The 26,104-nt window shown below is 38.4% G+C and overlaps 1 protein-coding gene across 4 annotated transcripts in view; it reads right to left on the bottom strand.

The window, feature by feature from the left end:
- PCDH19 (protocadherin 19) overlaps positions 1 to 26,104 on the bottom strand; it is a 126,450-nt gene that overhangs the window by 25,907 nt on the left and 74,439 nt on the right. For 3 of the 4 annotated variants that reach the window (XM_047716514.1, XM_047716516.1, XM_047716515.1), the window contains one exon: positions 18,618 to 18,790. In XM_047716514.1, the coding sequence (XP_047572470.1) occupies positions 18,618 to 18,790 (173 nt within the window). The remainder of the gene's footprint in view (positions 1 to 18,617; positions 18,791 to 26,104) is intronic. The other variant, XM_047716513.1, reaches the window with a different exon arrangement.

The following is a 26,104-nucleotide window of genomic DNA, read 5'->3' as shown; positions in this document are numbered from 1 at the left end:
GTGCTTAAGAGCATACATTTTATAGTGTAGATTAACACAAACCTCTTTTTCAAGTTTCATGAAAACCTTTGGTAGACATTCTATAATTCCTCAAATCAGAATCTGGGCTAATTCAGAAAAATGATTTGATAGTGAAGGCAGCTTTTCAGCATCTAGACATTTGACAGTGAGTAAATCAAGTAACAATTACTCAATGTTACTTTGGACATTGATAGCTCTGGGCAAACTCAGAAGGTTGTCACCCTTAGCACCCCTTTTCTGTGCTTCCCCCCTCTGAGACTCTTAATGTTCAATATTCTAGAAACCATCCCCCCATGTATGCCAAATTCCAAATTTAGAAACAATCTAGCAACAGTCATTTAACAACTTAGTGTAAATTTGAACAAATTCATTCCCTCTTCCCAAGGGTTGCTTGAAGTTTGAACTGTTATTGTAAAATGAAATGCCTAACCCTCTATTAAAGGGATCACAGACAGCAGCAAAGAGATGAGGTTTTGGATGGTGGTGTCCCTGAAATTATGCAAGGAGGATATTTCATTAACTGAATCTCTGTAATAACAGCCTTTTCTAATTTTTGAGCACTTACTATGTACCAGGAAGTACCCTATCTGGATCATCTCACAACCACCCTGAGAAGCAATTTCTTTTTTTTTTTAAGATTTTATTTATTTATTTGACACACAGAGAGAGAGAGATCACAAGCAGGCAGAGTGGCAGGCAGAGAAAAAGGGGGAAGCAGGCTCCCTGCTGAGCAGAGAGCCCGAGGAAGGGCTCAATCCCAGGACCCTGAGATCATGACCTGAGCTGAAGGCAGAGGCCTAAGCCACTGAGCTACCCAGGTGCCCCAGCAATTTCTTTTTTATTCCCATTTTGCAGATAAGAATATTGAAGATTCAAGAAAAAATAATAAGTAACTTGACTAAGGTCAATGGTTATTAAGTGGCAAAGATATGAATAGAACTTGGATTTGTCTTATTCCAAAATCTCAACTCTTAGCCACCATGATGCTGTTCTTGCCTTTGGATTTATAGGCAGACTAGTGATGTCAATCTTGAGAATAGAATAGAGTAGAAGCAGTTGTGCTGACTCAATATGACTTGCTCATATTATTTAGAGCCTGAATTGATGGTGTATCATCTATCTGGAAGATTCTAGTGACAATTAGAAGACTCAGTACATAAAAAGATTAGCTAGTACATATTAAGGGAAGTCCAGATTATGCCCTTCATGTCCCTGCCAAACTCAGTTGCAACCCCAGATATTTGTATCTTACTTCTCTCATTACTCCTCATTTCCATTTCCTCTTTCTTTGTCAATCAGTTAAGATTCTGACTTTGAGTCTCAACTTAAATGGCTATCATTCCTCTGTTAACTTTTTGGAATTCTATGCTTGTCTCCCTCTCAGAGTTGCTGTAAGGAATAAATAATATATTATAACATTATAACATGAACTCCTACTACAATGATTTGGGGGACATTTCAGCACTTTAAACTTTCTATATTGAAGACAGTGAAAACTTAAGATACCAAAGGGGCTCTAAGTAATGCTACAAGTAGAATATTGGGTTCTGTGCCTACATTTCTGGTATTGGTATCTTAAACTCTAAAAGATCCTAGATAATTAATATTAAGCGTCTGGAAGAAGTATCCTATTCTGAATCAAAGAAAACAATGTCTAATGTTGCAAATCTCACTTGTTTAATATACAGTCAATTCCTCATCCAGAGATTCTGTCTGCAAGAATCATATAAGTCATTTGTTGTAGGTAATTTTTTTTAAAGATTTTTATTTATTTGACAGACAGATCACAAGCAGGCAGAGAGGCAGGCAGAGAGAGAGAGAGGAGGAGGCAGGCTCCCGGCTGAGCAGAGAGCCCGACATGAGGCTCGATCCCAGGACCCTGGGACCATGACCTGAGCCGAAGGCAGAGGCTTTAACCACTGAGCCACCCAGGAGCCCGTAGGTAATTTTTATTTAAGACAAATGAAAGAGAAATGAGGCACTTAAAGGTGTGTAGATGGAGAAACAAAAGCACAGGATGAAGATAGGCGTTCAACACTCAACACTTAAGTCACAATGTTCTTTGCTCAGTGATGCACTTATTTCTGGGTATGAAATCTATCAAAGATGGAATGGGAATGTGGCACTACAGCAGCAAGAAATGCTTGCCCTGCAAGCATTTACCATGCAAATGTAATAGTTTGAATGTTGAATGGGCCTATTTGATAAGCTATCATTTTGAGCTAAACAGCTCTTATACAATATAGACTTCCCTTCATCCAACAGTACAATGCTCATTTCTTGGCTCATCATCTTGCAGAAAGGAAGCAAAACACGCCTAACCCCCTCAGGCAATCAAGAGGAATTAAGTCCAAAGCAAAAGGCAGATAAGCAGTCTGGAAAGCAAGGCTACAGGCTGGGAATGGGAACCTTCAGACTGTGGACATACAATACTGATAGAAACATCTGCCACCCACTTCAGTACCACTGGAATCTGGAGAGCATAATAAATTACACCAACTACTGAAGCAACTTTTTCTGGCATTTAAATTACTGGAACATTATGGATTAATCACACTAACTTTAATGCCAAGTCAGTCATTTTCCCTCATGAGGAGAAACACCATACTAATGGAAGCCTTAAAGTAAATTGTATCTCTTTGAAAATTGTATTTTAAACCAAAGATCCAAAGCAGATACTTTTATGGGTCTCTAAGTAGTGTCACAAAGGAAACACCAAAAGATTAATAAGAGATGGTTAGTTTGGAATGGTGGTTTCTTGGTGCCAACTCCAGCAGCAAAATGTGTTTGCAGACTCTTTAGTTGCATAGATTGATCATCATCTGAATTCAAGAAGTGCTCACTTGCTATGTTAGCAGAAGGCTAGTGTGATTCAATATACCTATCCTACAGCTAACTGGGTCCAACAGTAAAATAATGTTTTCTGTAGTCAAAGGAGGAAGTTTGTCTTTGGCTCCAACTTCAGTTGACATCAATTATAAATCTTAAAGGGTTTGGTGAAGCTCTGAGAGGCACAATGATATCTTCTAAATTGACAGTTGGCACAAAGTTCTTGCTCCAGGTCTTAACAATCCATGTTGGGCATAGACACTGTATTTCTGAATGCTTATTTTGCCATTCAGCAAAAATCCTCCAGTGTAGTAAAACCCAGACTTCATAGGTCACTCACAGATAATCACTCAACTTCTAAAATGTGCAGTTTGATAGTCAGTGAGTCAAGCAAAAGAATTTGCACTTTGGTATTTACTCTTGACTTAGTCATTGATTTGCATTTTGACATTAATAAAATCTTTAAACCTTTGGTGCATCTGTTTTTCTTCCAGAAAAAAAAAGGAACAGATATTCATATGTAGTATGTCTCTGGAATAAAATGGCCCTTTGAATTAGAAGGACTAAATTTTCAGAGTTTGGTAAAATGGTGGAGTAGGAGGACACTGAACTCACCCCATCCAATGTTTTCAACAAGATATCATCCACATCCAAGTCAATAAACTGGACACAATCTGAATACTGGCAGAAGAACAAACTCTACAACTAAATATAGAGAAGAAGCTGCATCTGGAAGGTTAGTAAGGACAGAAAGACAGAGAGAGGCTGCCCACAGGAGGGGGAGAGCTGCACGCTCAGAGAGAACCTAGAAACTGGCCCTTGTACAGGGAGTTCACAAAGACTAATCCCCATACACACAGCTTTAAAAACCAGAGGGGCTGAATAGGAATACATGAGCTTGTAAAACCAGTGGGGCTTCTAAACTGGAGCTTTAAAGCTCAGCCGACTCAACACTGGGGAGCCCAGAGAACCAGTGATAGCCATTCACCACCCTTAAAGAAAGAGCAGCCTGAGCAGCATAGAGGGGCAACACAAAAACTGCAGTTTACACAACACCAGGGCAACAAGAGACAGATCTGTTCATGCTGATTTCTTAACATCTTGGAGGACTTTGGACACAAGGGAGCTAGCAGGAGCCATTTTCCTCCCCACCCCAGAGCATAAGCATAGAGACACATGTCAGAGGCAGGACTACACAGACACTTGCTAACTAACCATCCATCTAGCAGTGTGCCACATGCACAAGTTCTCCTGAGGACTTGCCCACTCCAATCCTGCTGGCCTCAGCCCTGGGCTCAGGGCAAATTTTGTGAAAGCTGAGCATGCACCCCACCAGCTGCCTGGTGCACAGCTGCCACCAAATACCATACACATCCACAATGTCACACTTAGCTCTGCACCCAAGACACCCTGTGTATCTCACCCAGTCACATATCCCCAGCAGCTGCCTCATGCCACTCCCAGTGAGGTGTCCACAGGTGCTGTCTTGCACCATTCCAAGTCAAGCGTCCCATGCTTCACACTTTGGGCACAGTCACCAGGTGTACAGCTGCAGCCATGCTCCACAGCCCCCCCCCCCCAGTCACTGCACCAGGACAAACCACCACACTGTGCCCAGCAGCATGCCCCCAGCCAGTGTTGCATGTTGCACCTAGCCTCATACACCTGGCTGGTTGCCCCCAGCAACCAGAACACTTCAGAGGATCTGGCATAGAACTACTGGCCCAGGGCACATTTTTCTAACACCACCACCCTGCTCCCAAGTTCCCTGGCAGGCATGCCCCATCAGAGCTGGCCTGCTTGGGTCCCACTAATACCACAGAGAGCAAGCCCACACCACAACAGACAGAGAGTCAGTGCAGATAACTGCACGGAAATGAAAAGTGACTCAGACACAACAGCAGGGCATAATCAACACACATAAGACACTCTCCTGAAGTACCATGTTCTGGTGAAAAACGGATACCACACTGCAAGCATTCCAGGACCTCTTCTTCATAAAATCACTATTTTTAAGAGAAGACCCAGCTGACTTTCTTAACACAGAGAAATAGAGAGAGGCAGAGAAAATGAGGAGACAGAGATATTTATCCCAAATGAAAGAAGAGGACAAGGCCACAGCCAGAGATCTATGTGAAACAGATATAAGTAATATCTACGACAGAGAATTTAAATCAATGACAATAAAGATATTCACTGGACTTCAGAAGACTGGAAGACATGATTAAAGCACTTAACACAGAGATAACAAATAACATAGTAGAGATAAAGGGTATAATAAATGAAAGGAGAAACACACTTGATGGAATGACCAGCAGGATGGAAGAAGCAGAGGAATGAATTAGTGACCTAGAAGACAGAGTAATGGAAAGTAATTAAACTGAACAAAAGAAAAGAAAAAGAATTATGCAAAACAGGAACACAGAGACATCTAGGACTCCATCAACTATAATAACATTCATATTATAGAAGTCCCAAAGGAAGAAGAGAGAGGAAGGGGGACAGAAATTTTATTTGAAGAAATAACCAAAAACTTCCCTAATCTGGGGAAGGAAACAGATATCCTGATTCAAGAAACACAGAGGACAACCATCAAAATCAATAAGAGTGACACAAGGACATAATATAATTAAATTTCCAAAATAGAGTGATAAAGAAAAAATTCTAAAAGCAGCAAGACAAAAAAAGTCACTAACTTAAAAGGGATAACCCATAAAGCTAGCAGGAGATTTTTCAATAGAAATTTTGTAAGCCAGAAGGGACTGTCATGATTTATTCAAAGAGCTGAATGGGAAAAATCTTCAGCCAAAAATATCCTATCCAACAAGGCTATCATTCAGAAAAGAAGGAGAATTAAATACTTTCCCAGACACAAAAACTAAAGGAGTTCATGGCCACTAAACCAACTCTGCAAGAAACCTTTTAAAGGGACACGTTGAATGGAAAGAACATACACCTAAAATGTGGGGAGGAGAAAAGAATGGGTTCAAACTCAAATGACCATAAAGTTAATAAAGATTGCTATATGAGAAGAGGTTATATACCTCATGGTAGCCATATATCAAAACCAGTAATAAACATGCAAAGAATAAAGAGAAAAAAAATCCAAATATATCACTAAAGAAAATCAGCAAAACATGAAAGAATCAGAGAAAATCTTCAGAAACAATGACAAAACAAATAATAAAATAGCAATAAATACATATCAATGATTACTTTGGATGTAAATGGACTAAATGCTCCAATCAGAAGACAATGGAATATTACTCACCCATAAAAAAGAATGAACTCTTGCCATTTGCAACAACATAAATGGAGGTAGTAAGTATTATGCTAGCAAAACAAGCCAGTCAGAGAAAGACAGATACCATATCACTTCACTCATATGTGAAATTAAGAAACAAAACAAATGAACATGGGGGGCAGGGGAGAGAGGCAAACCAAGAAATAGACTCTTAACTATGGAGAATGAACTGAGGGTTACTGGAGGGGAGGGGAGCATGGGGATGGGTTAAATAGATGGGGATTAAGCAGGGCACTTGTGATGCACACAGGGTATTGTATATAACTAATGAATCACTAAATTCTGCATCTGAAACTAATACTACATTCTATGTTAACCAAATTTAAATAAAAATCTGGAGAAAGAAAAAAAGACACAGGATGTCAGAATGGATTTTAAAAAAAGACTCTCTATATGCTGCCTACAAGAGACCCATTTTATTTTTTATTTTTTTATGCCCAAGTAGTACTCCAATAAATACTACTGAAAAAAAAATTTTTTTTCAGTGTTCCAAGATTCATTGTTTATGTACCACACCCATTGCTCCATGCAATACATGCCCTCCATAATACCACCAACAGGCTCACCCATCCCCCTATGCCCCTCCCCTCTAAAACCCTCAGTATGTTTCTCAGAGTCCACAGTCTCTCATGCTTTGAAAGAGATCTATTTTACATCTAAAGACATCTGCAGATTAAAAGTGATGGGATGGAGAAACATTTAACATGCAAATGCACATGAAAAGAAAGCTGGAGTAGCAAAATTTATAACTAACAAAATAGACTTTAAACAAAGACTGTAATAAGAGCCAAAGAACACAACATAATAACAAAGGGAACATTCCAACAGGGAGATATAACAATTGTAAATATTTATGCACCCAACGTAAGAGCATCTAAATACATAAAACAGTTAATAACAAACATAAAAAAAACTAACTGATAATAACACAATAATACTAGGGGACTTTAACACCCCACTAAAATCAATGGACTGATCATCTAAATAGAACATCAAAAGGAAACAATGGCTTTGAATGACACACTGGAATGCATGCCTTTAACTTATATATTCAGAACACTGCATCTTAAAACAGCAGAATACCCAATCATTTCAAGTGCGCTGAACATGGAACAGTCTTTAAAAAAGATTACATATTAGCCCACAAAACAAACCTCAACAAATTCAAGAAAATTGAAATCACTGTAGTACATACTTTCTGACCACGATGCTATGAAACTACAAGTCAACACAAGAAAAAAATCTGTAAAGACCACAAATACATGGAGGTCAAGAAACATGCTACTAAAAAATGAATGGGTCAAACAGGAAATCAAAGAAGAAATTAAAAATTTCATGGAAACAAATAAAAATGAAAACACAATAGTCCAACACCTCTGGGATGCAGTTCTAAGAAAAACCGTTCTAAGGGGGAAGTTTATAGCAATACAGGCCTAACTCAAGAAAAATTTCAAATAAACAACCTAACCTTGCACTTAAAGTACCTAGGAAAAGAAGAACAAATAAAACCTAAAACAAGCAGAAGGAAAGAAATAATAAAGATTAGAGCAGAAATAAATGATATAGAATCTAAAAAACAAAACAAAACAAAAATAAAGACATGGGATGCCTGTATGGCTCAGTTGGTTAAGCATCCAACTTTTGATTTCAGCTCAGGTCATGATCTCAGGGTCATAAGCTCAAGCCTAGCATTGGGCTCCATGGTCAGCAGGAAGTCTGCTTGAGATTCTCTCCCCTCTCCCTTTCCCTCTGCTCCTCCATCCTCTCTCTCTCTCTCTCTCAAAAATAAATAAATAAATCTTTAAAAAAAGAATCTAAACAAACAATAGAATGGATCAGTGAAACCAGGAGATGGATCTTTAAAAACATAAATAAAATTGATAAACCTATATCCAGAAAAAAAGCAAAAGGACTCAAACAAAATCACAAGTGAGAGAGAACTAACAACCAACACCACAGAAATACAATCATAAGAGAATATTATGATAATCAACATGCCAGCAGATTGGACAACAAGAAGAAATGGACAAATTCCTAGAAAGATATAAACTACCAAAACTGAAACAGGAGGAAATTTTAAAAATTGAAAAGACAGATAACCAGCAAAGAAACTGAGTCAGTAATCAAAAATCTCCAACAAACAAAAGTCCAGGACCAGATGGTTTCACAGGTGAATTCTACCAAACATTTAAAGAAGAGTTAATACCTATTCTTCTCAACCAAATTCGAAAAAATAGAAAAGGAAGGAAGTCCTATGCCACAGCACTCAGACAACAACAACAACTAATAATAATAATAATAATAAAATACAAGGCACCTAAATCAGCAATGAAGAAGTAAAATTTTCACTATTTTCAGATGACATGCTACTATATATAGAAAACCCAAAAGACCACCCAAAACTCCTAGAACTGATAAACAAATTCAGCAAAATCACGGGATACAAAATCAATGTACAGAAATCTATAGCATTTCTATATACCAATAATGAAGCAGCAGAAAGAGAAATTAAAACAATCTCATTTACAATTGCACCAAAATAATAAGATACCTAGGAATAAACCTAACCAAAGAGGTGAAAGACCTATACTCTGAAAATTATAAAATACTAATGAAAGAAACTGAAGGAGACACAAAGATATGGAAAGACATTCCATGCTCATGGACTGGAAGAATAAATATTGTTAAAATGTCTATACTGCCCAAAGCAATCTACATGGTTACTGTAATCCCTGCCAAAAACACCAAGAGCATTTTTCACAGAACTAGAACAAACAATCCCAAAATTTGTGTGGAACCACAAAAGACCCTGCATAGCAAAAGCAATCTTGAAAATGAAGAACAAGGCTGGAGACATCACAATTTCAGACCATAAGTTTTATTACTAAGCTGCAGTAATCAAAACAGTATGGTACTGGCACAAAAACAGACACATAGATCAATAGAAGAGAACAGAAAATCCAGAAGAGTCTTAACTATAGGAAACAAACTGAGGGGTGCTGGAGGGGAGGTGGGTGAAGGGATGGGGTAACTGAGTGATGGGCATTAAGGAGGACACATGATGTGATAAGCACTGGGTATTATATGCAAGTGATGAATTACTGAACTCTACATCTGAAACTAAGGAATACTATATGTTGGTTAATTGAATTTAAATTAAAAAAATAGAAAATCCAGAAATAACGCCACAATTATATGGTCAGTTGATCTTCAAAAAGGCAGGAAAGAATATCCAGTGGGAAAAAGCCAGTCTCCTCAACAAATGGTGTTAGGAAAACTGGACCATTGTCTTATACCATACACAAAAATAAATTCAAAATGGATTTAAAAAACAATGGATTAAAGACCTAAATATGAGGGGCACCTGGGTGGTGCAGTTTGTTCTGCATCAGACTCTTGGCTTCTGCTCAGGTGTCAAGGTGAGATCAAGCCCCATGTTGGGTTCCATATTCAGCCAAAGTCTGCTTAAGATCCTCTCTCACTCTTCCTCTGCCCCTGCCCATTTGCTTGCTCTCTCTCTCTCTCTCTCTGTCTCTCAAGCTTACAAAATCTCAACAGCCCAAAAACAACCCAATTAAAAATGGCAGAAAACATGAACAGACAGTTCTCCAAAGACAACATCCAGGTTGCCAAGAGACACATGAAAAGATGCTCAGCATCACTTATCATCAGGGAAATGCAAATCAAAACTAAATGCAATATCACATCACACATGTCAGAATGGCTAAAATAAAAAACACAAGAAACAACAAGTGTTGGCAAGGGTGGAGAGAATGGGACCCTCTTGCACTACTATTGGTGGGAATGCAAACTGGTGCAGCCACTCTGGAAAACAGTATGGAGGTTCCTCAAAAAGTTAAAAACAAAACCACCTTATGTTCCAGCAATTGCACTATTGGCTATTTACCCAAAGAATACAAAAATTCTAATTCAAAAGGATACCTGCATCCCTATGTTTATAGTAGCATTAGCTAAGATCCAGAAGCAGCCCAAGTGTCCACTGATTGGTGAATAGATAAAGAAGAGGTAGTACACACACACACATGGGAATATTATTCAACCATAAAAAAGAATGAAATCTTGCCATATGGATGGATCAGGAGAGTATTCGGCTAGGCGAAGTCAGACAGAGAAAGACAAATACTGTATGATTTCACTCATATGTGGAATTTAAGAAACAAACAAAGGAAAATAATGGGAGAGAGTCAAAGAAAGAGACAGAATTATAATTACAGAGAACAATCTAATCGTTAGGAGAGCGGAGGTGGGTGGGGGAATGGGTTAAATAGGAGATGGGAATTAAGGAGTGCTCCATCCTGATGAGTACAGGGTCATGTATGGAACTGCTGAACTCTATATTGTACACCTGAAATTTAATATAGTAGCATATGTTAACTAACTGGAATTAAAATAAAAACTAAAAAAATAATAAAAGGACTAAATTTTCTAGCTAGTGATAAAAATAATAGTTCCCCAAGTTTAAGATGGTAAACATTTGCATATGAATGGTGGGTCAACTTCTGCATCTGACTTGCTGTGGTTTATCAACAGTGGGCAAGCTGACTCTTACGTGCTGGAGGCATTTCTTCTTCAATAAGCTGATTTTTAAATTAAATTAAAATCAAAACCGTTCTTTTGGATGCTCAGAACAACTGACAGCCTCTTTAATGATTAAAAACAGCAGATGGTGATGCCTTGGAACAGTGTGACCAGTCTAAATATCTTGGAACCTATACTATTCCTCTTTTCCCACTTATCCATGTATTAAAAGGGGGAATATCCTATTGTTCACACAGGTTGGAAACTCTTAAGAGGAGGAAAGAAAGCAAGTGGTCAAAAATCTATTATTCTCCAAGCTAAGGATAGAAAGGAGAGACTATATGAACTTAGAAGTGAAGAAAGCTGCCTCATCCAAATTGGAAAACATATCTCTGGCACTGGCTTTAAATTTGCAAACTCATGGCTGGAAAGCTGCCTTGCTGGAATCAACTAAGGCTACCAAATTTCTCCAGGTGATTACAGCAGTGTTTGTTTACAGATATCTATTTAAAAGGGCAAGGTAACAAGTTATGCTTTTATTTAAAGCAGGTTACAGTGGCACTCCTGCATCACTAGGTACTAGACCATGAATTAGAAAGAACCTAAGCCTTAGCTAACTGGGATAGGAGAAGATGAATGTATGTTTAAGGTTCTAACTTACACCAAACTGAAAATCTTTTTGTTAAACTAAAACAGGAACCTGAAGTGCCTCGTTTGCCATTAAAGTGGCTATTACTAAGGTTTAAAAGAACTCACTTAGGGGGCACCTGAGCCTGCTTAGTAGGTTAAGCGACTGACTCTTGATTTTGGTTCTGGTTATGATCTCAGGGTTGTGAGATCAAGCCTTGCATGGAGCCCTGCATCAAGCCAGCATCTGGCTATCTGGTCAGTGGGAAGCCTGCTTGAAATTCTCTCTGCTCGCTTCCTCTGCCCCTCCCCCTACACACATGCACACTCTCTCTCTCAAATAAATAAAAATAAGTAAATAAAAGAACTAACATGATAAAATGGTATCTATTATCTCAGATTTAACAGCTTGCAAGTTTGTTGTCTATACTATTGCAAAGAATAATGAAGTAGAACTATTATTTCTGATTACCAGGATTCCTCACAAGACAAATGTCTCTCATGAGGCTACCTCAATGAGACAAAACTTTGAATAAATTCAGCCACAAAGAGCTTGTTTTCTGATAAACTCCTTTGGCCACTTCTGGACTCCATGCCTTTCAAATTATTTCTGTGACACACCATCTCGCAAATTCCTCCAATGACAATTCTTAGACCTGCACATTTTCGAGTGAAGAAGTTCAAGGTTCACCATAAAACCTAAAATCCCACAACATCCTCCTGGCTTTGTCACTTGCACACAAATGTCCAACCCCAAAGGGTTTGCTCCAAAACAATTCTAGAGACTCACATCTCACTGATCATCTCTTTGGCCCAGCGATAGAGAACTGCTTTGTATTCTCCCTACATGGCAGAATAATTGGTTCATGGGACTGCATTCTGCCCAGTTGCAAAAGAATCGGCTTTGTCTGCCTACCTTGAGCTGTGTGTAAGTCTCTAAAAAAACAACTTTAATGATGGCTCTAAGGGCCAACTCAAACATTTTCCAGTCTGGATCTCATTGATTTTTCCACGTTTGGGGATTTGCTGGGGATAAGCCATGGAGGAAAAGAAATTGAAAAGACTTGCTTGTCAAAAAGCCACAATTCTAAAGTAGATGTGTGAAATTGCCTTTCCTTGGCCCAAAGTAAACAGGCAATCACCCATCTGGTAAAGACAGAGACCAAAAATACCTGAGGCTAAGACATGACTCTGGATGACAAAAAGCATCCATAAAGGAGGAAAACCATCTCACGAGTATTTTGCCCATACAGTAAAGGAATAACAAATGATTTTGGTATTCTTAAAATTGCTTTTTAAATTATGACTGGACTCAATTCCCCATATTTATTTCATAATAAAGGGGTTAAGGGAAAACAAAGAACAACTTCATAAATATGTAAATGACAAATTTAGATTTATGTTTTCCCATCCTGATGGAGTTTTTGATTCTTAACCACTTTATGATAGGACAGAAATGTCGTTAAATAGAAAGACCCAAAGAAGATGAGGAACTTGACATTTCAATGGACTTTTGAGTATGCAAAGCAACCCATGTGATCTAGCCCTATAAAACAACTTGATTTGCTTCTCATCTGTTATCCTATTGACAGTGTCCCTACTTATCATGGCCTATGGAACTTGCTTTATCATAAAGCAATTGGCAAACCTTCACCTAGCAAATCACCCAAATACAGCCTAATTTTATTTAGCTTACTATATCAGGGCCTGCCTTCCACTATTCCTCCAAAGGAATTCCATTACATCAGTGTCCTTTGAAATGTATTTTGCTTTCCAGTTCAAATAATCTTGATTAATTTCTTCACTGATCCTATGAGGTCTATTCCATACCAGACTATTTGTGCTACTGGTTCATAAACTCCTAGAGAATAAAATTCTTAATTATCCAGTGTGCTCCCTTTATATAATTTCCATCCTCTAGTGCTTTCTAAGTGCTTAAAAATACAGAAATTCTTAGTGTCAACCAGTCAAGAAAGCCCCTGACATCTATTTTCTTGATGAATAATGAATCCCTTTCCACAGGTAATTATAATCAATTTTAAAATAGACATTGAATATGAGACAACTAAAAGCTCCAAGTGGATCAGGAAAACATCTTATTTTTCTTTTAAAAGTGGGGGGCACGGTGTTCCTATTTCAAAGCAGATGAAGACAACTGTCCTAAAAGAATTCTCTGACCAAAAGGCCCATACCAAAATAATGGTAGCAAACAAACTGCTAACAACATGGATGTTTCCATTAGTTAAGGACAACTTTTTATTCCAGCAACTGTCTTGCAGTAAAATGTAAATAACGCTTTGAAAGGAGTCCAATTATCTGGTGCAGCAATGTAGTTGAAATAAACAAAAGCATCCACCTGTCCCTCTATTCCCACCTGCCCAGCCACTGCTGAGACTGAGACTGGATAAAAGTTCCAACATCAGAGGAAAAGGAAGACCGAGCATTGAGTACCACTGAGTGCCTCTAAACCAACAAGGTAACTGGACATGTCAGAGATTAAACCTATCATGTTATAATGAAATTAACTAAAAGTAAGCAAGAAGTTCGGCCTCAGAGCTGATAGGTTTAAAAGCAAAATGATTACCTCTGTGACATTGTTCAAATTAGGGCATCAAGGAAGAGTCTTTCATGATATTCTTATTAAAAATAAGATCTTGATTATAAGTCTTCTTTTATTATTTCTTTCGCCTTGTTGACACAACATTAATAAGGTTTTTAATAGTACCAGGCTCTATTCTTATAATGATTTCTAAAATCATAAAGAGTTATTCATTTCATCATTGAGCTGACCTTGGTCAATTCAGTAAACCCCAGATATAAGCAAAGCTAAAGAGATGAGAACTTTCACAGTCAATAATAACAGTAACTGACACATTCAATTCCCAGAGACAGGCACACAGTGAGCACTCAAAATTATTGTTTGAATGAACAGGTGAAAGATACATATCTACTCATGGATTGTTCCTACCTGGCATTAGAATACTGTATACCTGAGATAGATGAAAACAGCTGAACATCACATATATAGATTCGCTATACGCATATACATTCCATTGTTCAAGCAATTAAACATTTCACCGTGTATATATATGCATGAGGCTGAAGACATTTTTAAAAGATTCTATGTGAGCAACCAGGGGATAACGAACCACATGAATTGCAAAACAGTATATCTAGCTTCAAAGATGCTAATTCAGGTCCAGGGGGATCTAATCAACCTCTTTGTTGAAGTAAAGATAAAAGTTTTTGACAGCAAATGCTATTCTGATAAAATGGAATTTTCGATTACTCTATGAACATCTGGTCCCTGCTACCATTTCTGGAGACCAGCAGCACACTGCTTTGCAATGTCACAGAATATTCTCCATTGAGAACACCCTGTTTTGCCAAGAGACTAATTGAAATGAGTGTTTGGAAATTTAGTGAGATGAGAGGTGAGTCAGGGGGATAGGTAAGAGGATAAGCAAAGGATGTTCAGTCACTAAATCATAATTTCATTAAAAGTCTAGAGGAAATAAAATTACACATTGCTGACAGACTGCTGGAAGTGTAAACATCTTAATATACCTGTGATTGAAACTAGAATATGCATAGTGTGAAACCTACAGAACATTTTCATGGTTAACTTGTAATAGCAGTTGTATTAGGCACAGATCAAGTTCTTTCAATCCATGTTTTACACAACAAACGTGTTAAATGATATTCAGGTGATAAACTACCAAATAAACAAGTTTAGTAAAATCCAAAAGGATTTATATTTCCAGAAATAAAGCAATCATTACATTGTGTTTGGATGCATTTGGATGCGAAAGCAAATAGCTGTTATTTTGAGTTTCTGTATGTTGTTTCCATGTGGTATCAATTAGCATGGGAGACAAACCAAATCAGTGTTGTCGTGAACTCCAAACTAGATCCACATTAGTGCAATTAGAGTCATCTTTTCAGTTGATGGATTTATAATCAATAATTAAAATCATAAAGTAAGAGACAACGTGTATGATTTGAAACAAATTAGTTGAGCTCAGGACTAGTATGTATAGTTCTAGGATATGATTCCCAAAAGGACTACATATTTAAGTAAACATAATGGTATATCCAAGTCATCACAAATGGTCATGCAAAGAAGCATGGAAGAGAAGGAAGCTATTAACCCCAGCACTACTCAACCCAGAAATAACTGAGAGGAAGAGATTCAAACTCAGTGATATCCCTAACTGTGCAACAAACCCATGAATCTCTGGCACCTCTACCTCTCTAATGGTCAGTTACTCTTCTTGGAGACTGTCTGTTGCAGTTGCATAAGGCAAAATTCTTGGCCTTGCCAGAAGTTGGTAATTTTACCAAATAAGGCAAATTCAGGAAGAGAAGGCATTGGTTAAAGGATTTAAGCTCAGCACCAAATCACCTCAAGATTAAATCAGGTGATAAAATATGCTGAATGACAACACTTCCTTGTTCTCAAGGCACTCTGAGAGCTACAGAGAGATAACATTCCAAAAAGTGCTATATGTAAGTAGAAAGTGCAGGATAAAGAATTCTCCATCACCTTCTTTTCTGGGAAGCCATGACAATAAGAGCTGAATTACTGGGGACAAGCTGAGACATATTAATTCAAGGGCACTCAAATGATAAATGAATGTGTAATTCAATCACCTGGCAACAAGGAAATTCAGCTCAGCCAGTTCATTTGTAAGAATGTATATGTATATATGTATATAGATTGTAGATTGTATAATAATGAGAGTTTTCTAAAGCAAACGTGTGGCATTATTCCAAGACTCTCCTACATAGAAGGTGATGATTACACACATGCATGTACACACAGACACTTTTTGCTGTTCCATTTTGGCAACAATTTCTTATTTTTTTCTCAGTATTCAGTTTGCATATATATATCTTAATTTTTTTCCATCATTCCAGCAGTGGCTAAATCTTAAGCCAATCCTTGAGTTTGCTTTCTTTCACTTTCGTTTGGTTGAGTCATTAACCTTTGTCGTGCTTACATCTCAGGCTCTACCTTATGAGTTCCCAGTACTTGTGAGGTTTCCGTAATAGTATTTAACTGTTATATCCCAAATCAGCTCTAGGCTGGGCACATAAATTGTGTCACCTCAGTTATTGCTACCTCAAACAACAGCAACAATTTCAACAATTAACATTTTATAGCATTTTACTATCTCAAACTAGGATTCACATAGTACTTCTCATTTTATCCTGAGGCAGAGTAGTTGAAAGACAATCACTGAGCCAATTAACCACATAGACCTGATCTCGTAACCATTCTAACAAGAATAGTTCTAGGTATATTAATTCCAGGGCAATATGGTACTGTATCTTCTGGGGACTACCAATTTGGAAAGATCATGAGGGAAAATGGAATCTTCTCTGAACTCAGACCTGCACTGAAAGTCTCAAAGATTCTTTGAGGGGGGAAAAAATAGTCCCTGGCGTCTTTGTTTCATTGATGCTGTGATGGGCATCTCAAACCCAAGTGCCCTTGTATTGGCTTACCTTGGATTTCATGTCTGTAGATTTCTGTGTTTTCTAACTTGGATATTAGCACAGCATTTTTCTTTGCATGTATAGAGACCCATGATTGATAGGGAATATCAGGATTTTCAAAATAGAGATAATTTTATGCATCTGTTAATTTTGTAAGAAACACTCCCTCAGAAAAATTAAGCATAGTCCACTGATACTGTTTTCTAGAAAAATGCGACAAAAATTAAAACAGAGTTATTCTAGCCAGGCATAAAGTGAGAATCAATTATGACCATTTCCTTTCCTGGATTCACTTCATTTTAAAAAGCATCTAACTAAAACCCTTTCTGATATAAATGAAAGAGCACTTTTTTGAGATACAAGGCTAGTAAGTGATACATACCGGTCTGTACCCTGTGACCCACTACTAATCCTCTGAGAATTAAACAGTCTCTGTTTCAGTTATATAAATGTTCAGTTTTCTCATCTTTAGTCTTAGTAAGGTTGCCCAGGAAGTATGTTATCTCCATGGATGTCACCACTTGCCAATTAGGGAAGAAAGCAATGCATAATTAGTAATGACCTCTATATATTATAGACTTTGACACTTGAGCTGTCTGGGGAGGGGATGGATTTTAGGCCGTTTAACAGAATCTACAGCGACAAACTTTTTTTTCCATGAAAAACATTTCCTTTTTTGAATTGTGCAATTTTTCCCCCTTTGGATTCATTTATAAGACCAAAACAAAAGCATTTAATGATGTTTACAGTGAAATGAAACAGCTGAAGACCAGCACATAATCACCGTATTTTGTTTTCTCCTCTTTAAGTCTTTTAGCAGTGGGGCTTCCAGCTGAGCTTGCGTCTAGCTTCTCTCAAGACATAGCCACGCATTCTGAAGCTTCACTGAGCCTAAACACCAAGCTGAATTCATAGTTCTTAATTGAAAAAGACAGGCTGTTTTCCCAGCATGTTTGCATCAGTAAAACATTGAAAATGACATTTGTGCACAAGTCCATCTGAACACTCTGCCTTAGAAGAACTCTGCTAATGTTTTTATACCCTGGTTTATGCCCAGCATGGTTTTAAATAGCTCCTCTTGCTAAAGCATGTGTGGCTGCATTCACAAAAACAGACTTGTCTTCATATATGAGAAAGCCAGTCCTGAGCTTTGTTCTGAGGTGTTTTTCATATGCCCAGAATGTTGCTTGAAGTCAGTCATGTTTTCTTACACCGGTCTCTCCTATGATCAATGGCAGGCATGTGTATGGAAGCTAGAGGGATTTGGCATAGCAGCCCCACAGACAAAATTGGAAGTTTGGTACTTTCTTCAGTAAAGGGCATACAATCTGTGGTCGGAGAACAGAGTCTCTCTCTGAGTAAAGTTAACTAGCTTAATACGGAAATAAAGCCCACCCCTTTGGTCTCATTAGTGCTATGTTCTGTGCAACTCGACTGATCAGTTAAATTTCATGTACTAAAGCAGAAAGAGGCATTTACTCCTGGTGAGAAGGCATCTGCTCATTTTCTATGTGCTCAGTGCAGTTATTATCGAAGAGAATGTATGCAATATGTATATGTAGTCAGCTTTTAAAATGCCTGAACATTATACAAACCTAGGGGATCCACTCAGGGAGGATAAAGAAGAATCTGGTCTGATGTCAGGACATCTCACAACTCTGTAGATGCTCTTCAGGCATGAGCACAGTGCCCACCTTGACAACACACTCATTACAGTAAAGTAGTACAGTATACCTACAAACATTCTGGGTTCTCTGTGATCTATGGCTGTGACTTACATCCAACCAGCCCTTACCATGGTCAGGCATCTGAGATCCCATGGAGGTCACGCTGGTGTTCAGCACGTCGTTGACAGCAGTATCACAATACAGGCTCCGCTGGACATCATGCTCACTGTCAGTCTGGTCACTCTCTTCATGACCACTGTCCTTCAGGCTGTTGCCCTCTAAGTCCTTGAAGGTAGAGCTGCTGGGTTGAAGAAAGAATGAGAATTAACAACTGTGATCTAATTTTTAAAATCTTTCAGAGCCAGGATGATGTCAGCTCTCTGGTGAGGCCAACATGACTAGATTGCCCAAAAGAGTAGAAAGAAGAGGAATTTCTGTTTAGAGATAATGGAACTTGGGACATCTGGGTGGTTCAGTTGATTGACTGTCCAACTTGTGATTTTGGCTCAGGTCATGATCTTATGGGTTGTGAAATCGAGCCCCGCATCACATCAGGCTCCGTGCTCAGTGGGGAATTTGCTTGGAATTCTCTCTCTCCCTCTCCCTCTGCCTCTCTCTCAAGTAAATAAATAAATAAATAAATCTAAAAAAAATAATGATAATGGAACTTAATGCTGCAGAGAGGTTCCCACTATTGGATGTTGATGTAGCTAATACTTTCATTCCATTATCTTCAACATTACTACAGGCACGGTGGAAGAAGGTAAAATCTGAAACAACCACCTACAAAGAATATCACCATTTCAAAAGGTCTTCCCTCTTCTTCTATAATTAAAGTAAAATAATAGCTAATGTTTACTGAGCAATTACTATACATAAGGCATTATTCTAAGTGCTTGACATGAATTAACTTTTTTTAATCACCACAACTATGTAAGAGAAAAGTACCACAAATATTTCCACTTACAGATGAGAAAAACAGAAGCACACGGAAGTTATGTAACTCGCCCAAGTTCATACAGCTGATAAAAATGCAACAGATCTAAGACCAAACCCAAGCAGCCTAGCTCCAGAGCCTGGACCCTTAACCACTATGTATACTGCTTTTCCAAAGATGTCTACTAATCCCCTGCAATTGAAGTGGCAGAAATTGAGGTAATGCAATTAAAATAAAAGGAGTATCAGGATCAGAGAACTCAGATCAATTTTAACTGAGAAAGTCAGAGAGACAGTTTCAAAGAAAACAGGAAGAGGAAGGAACTGAGAAGAGAAGCCTCGATGCATGCACAGTAAGACAAAAGTGAGAACCAGAGAGTGAGTTCTAATAAAACTGTGGGTGTAGTTATGCTAAGAATATGAAAACTTGCAGCTAAGGAGTTTGTGGGTCAATTTTTCTTGTATTTATTAAATCAATCCACCATACAATGCCCTAAACATACAATCCAAGAACCTTAAAAAAAATAGAGGATTAATACCTAAGGTACATCCATAGAGGCCCCACTTGCTATTTCTAATACTTTGTATGTCCTGACAGAATCCATAGATGTGCAACAGTATGCAACAGATGTGCAACATAGTCCATAAATTATGAATCTGAAATACCTAGTGAATGATGAATCCATTCCCCAATCAGTGAGGAAGCAGCAAAGACAGACTCAAGAAAATGTGTTGTCTCAACAACGGAGAGTGTCATGCTTGTGAATTAGGACAAGTCCCAACGGACCTACTATACCTGTGAAAAGGAAGCCTGTGAAGAGAATAGTGCAAACTCGTTTGATGTGCTCAACCTTGTACATCCACAGGCCTCGCTCATTGAGGCTTCGGTAAGAACATTCAGTACACATGATGAAGAACTATGCCATGGACACAGTAGATACACTGTCACTCACCACATTGGTCAAAAGGAATCACTGCAGATTTTTAATATATGACCAACCTAGATGTAGAATGCTTACTGCTCTGAATATGAAAAAGAAAGGATCAAAAGGGCACTAACTGGAAAGCCATAATTATAAGAAAATGAAGAGCAGGAGCGAGTAAAGCACTGACCTGTTTGCTAATTATTTTCAGAAAGGATCACTGAGCATCACCTGTATTAAAACTAAAATCATTCAATAAGCCAACTCACTCAGCTTCTCCAAATTATGTCATGCAGCTCCTCAGCCCTGTGGACCCACCAGCATGTAGTTCTTTTTTTTTTTTTTTTTAAGATTTTATTTATTTATCTGACAGAGAGAGATCACAAGCAGGCAGAGAGGCAGACAGAGAGAGAGGAGGAAGCAGGCTCCCTGCTGAGCAGAGAGCCCGATGCAGGGCTCGATCCCAGGATCCTGAGATCATGACCTGAGCCGAAGGCAGCGGCTTAACCCACTGAGCCACCCAGGCGCCCCCCAGCATGTAGTTCTATTAAAAAAACCAATCATATTAAAATTCTTTTATGGTCAAGAAGACCAATTGGAAATGCAGGCTCTTTAGAGTGTGTAGCCATTTCTAGCTTTATGGCACAGATGTGGTGGTGTCCTGTAAATACTAACGCCAGAGCTTGAACAGATTCAAAGTTTGTCTTTTAGAAAAAATAGTATTTGGTCCTGCCCACATGGACTCCTGTATTTCAGAAGAAAGGAAATGACCTACCTGGTTTGTATACTTTGAAAACAAAATTAATTTTTTGACCTGCATTTCTGGTACCTGGAGCACATGAAAATTTCTTCAATCTACAACACGAAATTGTTGCTCTAAGCCAGAGACATCAACCCTGAATTGAGTGCATTTCAGCAGTTGCCAAAATAGGCTTGAGACATATGTTGAAGAGGAATATGAGGACAATGCAATTTGCCATCCCTTAGACCAAGGTTTCTCAACCTTGGCACTATTGACATTTTGGGCTGCATAATTTGTTGTTGTCAGATACCATCCTGCACATTGTAGAATGTACAGCAGCATCCCCGGCCTCTATCCATTAGATGCTAATAGTGCTTCTCCCAGACCAAAAGGGTCTCCATATATTGCCAAATCATCCTCAGGTGTAAACCACTGCTTTAGGTTCTTTAAAACTCTATTCCTGCAGCATGCTGAATTTCCAGACTATGGTGGAAAGAGTGCTGTCATTAGGACAAGTGACAATCCATACTGTGCCACCTCATTGATTGGACCTTGGGCCTGATAGCTAATGTCTTTGAGCCTCAGGTTCCTTGTGTAAAATGCATTTGCTAAAACCTTCTTTGCAAGGCCATTTTGAGGACTCAGTGAGATACCCCACATGAAGTACTGGGTAAATACAAAAGCTCAAAAAATGGTTATTGTTTAATATGATCATTACACCATATGGTAATGTCTTCATTGAGTTATAATTAAATATTATGTCTGTGGTGTTTTTCTAGGATTGATACAGGAAATCTGTATTTAAATAATGTTTCTCTATCTTCCATAAACTATAGTCAGACACTGTTCACTAGGTTAATTGCTCCTTGATTTCAGGAACAGGAAAAGAAATTTTGTCAAATGTGTATCCTTCCGTTATTGAAAAATGAGAACTATGTACTCTGGTGTACTTACCATTTTGTCTTGGCTTCTCAAAAGCCTCACAATAAATATAATATTAATTGCTGTGATTTGAATGTCAAGGATCACTATTTATGTTCACCCAATTGGTTTAGATCTGCTTTTTTAAAGTTTGATCATCCATTTTATATGCATCCAAATACTACAAACTATCTCAGAGATTTTGTTTTTTAGGTAGAAATGAGAGACATAATAAAATAGTGAAGGATTGGCTACTTGGAACTGGTAGTGTGAGTGTAAAAAGTCAGGTATTCTTGGCTAAAATAAAAAACACAAGAAATAACAAGTGTTGCTTAGGATATGGAGAAAAAGGAACCCTCATGCACTGCTGGTAGGAATGCAAACTGGTGCAGCCACTGTGAAAAATAACATGGAGTTTCCTTTAAAAATTAAAAATACAACAAACCTACCATCCAGTAATCCCATTCCTGCGTATTTACCCCCAAAATACAAAAACACTAATTTGAAAGGCTATACGTACCCCTATGTTTATTGCAGCATTATTTATTATAACCAAATTCTGGAAGCAGCCTAACAATCCATCAGTAGTTGAATGGATAAAAAAGAGGTGGTATAGTGTGGTGCGTAAACAATGAATTTTGGAACACTAAAAAGAAATAAAATAAAATAAAATGAAAAAAAAAAAAAAAGAAGAGGTGATATGTATATGAGGGAACATTATTCAGCCACGAAAGGAATGAAATCTTGCCACCTTCAACAACATGGATGGAGCTAGAGAGTATAATGCTAAGCGAAACAGGTCAGTCAGAGAAAGATGAACACCATACAATTTCACTCACATGTGGAATTTTAAAAAACAAAACAAAGAAAGAGAGGGAGAGAGAAGTGACCCAAGAAAAAGACTCTTAGCTACAGAGAACAATCTGACAGTTACCAGAAGGGAGGTGGGGGGGTGAAATAGGTGATAGGGATTAAGAGTACACTTAGCGATGAGCACTGAGTAGTGTATAGTATTGCTGAATCACTTTATTGTACACTTGAAACTAATATAACACTATGTTAATTATACTGGAATTAAAATTAAAAACTTAGTAAAATTTTTTTAAAAGACTCCCAAAGTGATAGCTATGTATTCTCTGAAAAAAAAAAAAAAGAAAGTAAGAGATCTAACTCCCCTCCTGCAAACCCTAGAATAGTTAACCCACTTAAAGATCAGTTTGTCCATGTGATGAACTAAGTACCACTTACTCTAGTCTTGTAAGGACATTTAGTGACTTAATGAATGGATTTGGGTAAAGTTTAAGACCCAATGAGCAAGATGTTGCAAATTGTGAAACAGCCTGGTAAATGGCTACTCACCCAAAACAAAAAACAATTTATCCTAGGCATAAAAAAAAATGCTGATTTCACTTGTTTTATTACCTGTATACCTCTTGGGAGATGAAAAACTTGTAAACCAACTTTTGTGGGACAATAAATTAGGGGTACCCATTTGCAATGGTATTGTAAATTCAAATGTTTCTATGACCATGCTGGTGGCCAACAAAGGGATAGATTTGTTTGAAAACACCCAGAGCAAGACTCTGAACATAAGAGTTACTCACAAAATGCTTCATGAATAAACCTTATTCAAATTCTGACCCGTATTTATCCTTTAAAATATTGGAAATCTTTCCAAAAGCTAGAATAATCTGAAAGGAAACAGGTCATATCTTCCTAATAGATGACACCACATACCCAAGGAATGCCATCTAAGAGTAATAATGAGAAGAAGTAAAAGTAAAGAGTATTGTAACTATATTTAGAGAATATAAGGATGATTCTTCAGTGGTTCCTGGATCTCCTCCCTGCATCACAATCGCCTTGGGAACCTATGAAAACTGGAGATTCTCTAGGGACGGAGCTAAAGACTGCATTTAACAAGCTTCCCACGTGATTCTAATGCACATCAAAGGTCAGAAATTGCTGGGGTTTTTTAAAAGATTTTATTTATTTGACAGAGAGAGACAGTGAGAGAGGGAACACAAGCAAGGGGAGTGGGAGAGAGAAAAGCAAACTCTCGCCTGAGCAGGGAGCCCAGTGTGGGGCTGGATCCCAGAACCTGGGGTCATGACCAGAGCCAAAGGCAGACGCTTAATGCCAGAGCCACCCAGGAGCCCCAGAAATTGCTGTTCACAGGGAACTTTAGTGCTCACTCTGGTTGGAAAAATGCTGAGATTTTCTTCAACTTCGTTCATCCATTCATTCAAGAAACACGTACCAGCCCTTGTTATAGACAAGGCGTGATACCAGGTGCGGCAAAACCCCCAGAACAATCTGGGTGGAAAAGGAAAGCAATCTGTATGCTTTAGGAGTCGAGGTTCATTTTCCTCACCACACTGCTATGCTATCTTGTTCATTTCCTGCTTTATTTTCTTTGTGCTCCAGCCTCATGCCCTGCTTGTCATTGCTCCAGAAGCACTGCAGGTGTAGATATCAAACAGCAGCACAGAAACCAAGCATAAGGAAAGAGAGTGTTGCAGCAGGAGCAAAGTGCAACTGCCAGCTTTCCTTGCTCTGAGAAGACACCAAGGAAACAAACAGAGCAGGAAGGAAGCACATCCAGAAAAAAATTCTGAACCGTCTCGGTTTGTTAATCTGGAATCCTGACATAAACCTTGGGTAAACCTGCAGATTGCAGGTGATGTTCTGAAAACAAACGGAAATATAACACCAGATTCCGTGGTGCAAAGATGATGTGCCATCTATCTTCCTTTTCCCTTCAAGATCCACACTTTATCCTTCTCAACTTTGAATTTGTGCTTAGGGAAACCCCCTTGCTCTCTTTCTGTTGGCTTACCCGAGCGAGAGAAAAAGAAGCCTGGATGTAAACTGTCTAGACAAGACAGGTAACGACTGCTGGAGAATGCCAAAAAGAAGGGTCCAAGAAGCATCCGTGGATAAGTTGGAAGTGAAGAGAGGAAAAGAAAAAATGGATAGGAAAAGAAGTTCTCAAAACTCTCCTGAAATTGGATTCAAAGAAACAGGACTTGAGGGGTGCCTTGGTGACTCAGTCAGTTAAGCATCTGCCTTTGGCTCAGGTCATGAACTTGGGGTCCTGAGATCCAGCCCCACTTCTTCCCTTCCTGCTCCCTGCTTAGCAGAGAATCTACTTCTCCCTCTGCGATTCCCCCTCTTTATGCTCCTACTCTCTCTCTCTCTCTCTCTCTCAGATAAATAAATAAGATCTTTAAAAAAAAGTGACAGGACTTGATAGTAAAATTAAAACTGATAACAAGATTCAGAATTTCCTGGCTGGGAGATTTTTCCATGTGTGTAAATGGATCCTCAAGAAACCACATACAGTGAAACCCCTTTCAAACATTACTGGGAGCTATTTGAACACAGTTTGCAGGTTTTTTATCACCTGGTGTTACCACTCTCTCTTAACATTTTCCACACATTTTACATTTTAAAAACCTTAGTCCCCAGAAAAGCATAGCACACCAAACTTCCTGTATCTTTCCAGGTATTGTGCTTTGTCTAAACTCAATGGATCCCGTAAATTCCAAGGCCTTTGTGGTTTTCCAAGGCCCTCAAAGTTCCAAAAACAGAACCTGGCAGAAATGCATGTGTTCCTGAGCTTTCAGATGTTTCCTCTTAATCAAAGTGGCCCCTGGTAAAAAGTCACTATTTTTGGTTTCAGGCAACATCAGGAGACTTTTTCACTAAAAGCCTATTAAGTCCAGGTTGTGCATTTTGTGGTAAACAAAAACATATAAGGTAATTAATCAAAGAGGTTTCTCCTGAGTCCCAAAGCTGCTGTGGAAATACACATATCCCCAAAATGAAATGTTTGAACATTAAGTTTTCATCTCATCAGTCTGTCTGTGCATTGTATATTCGGGGCTGACCAAAGATAGGAAGGGTCCCCCGGAGAAGGATTTCTGCCATGCTATGAAAATAAGGATCATGTTATCAGTTTAACCTGGTCATAGGATCCCCAAGTACCCGGAGCTAGCCCAAGGGACCTGTGAAGATAAGTCAAGTCAGGCTGCCTGGGTGGCTCAGTTGGTTAAATGACTGCCTTCAGTTCAGGTCATGATCCTGGAGT

Source organism: Lutra lutra, chromosome X, assembly GCF_902655055.1.
Source record: "Lutra lutra chromosome X, mLutLut1.2, whole genome shotgun sequence".
NCBI lineage: Eukaryota > Metazoa > Chordata > Mammalia > Carnivora > Mustelidae > Lutra > Lutra lutra.
The sequence above is the reverse complement of the archived record's forward strand: the minus strand, read 5'-3'. Positions and strand labels throughout refer to the sequence as shown.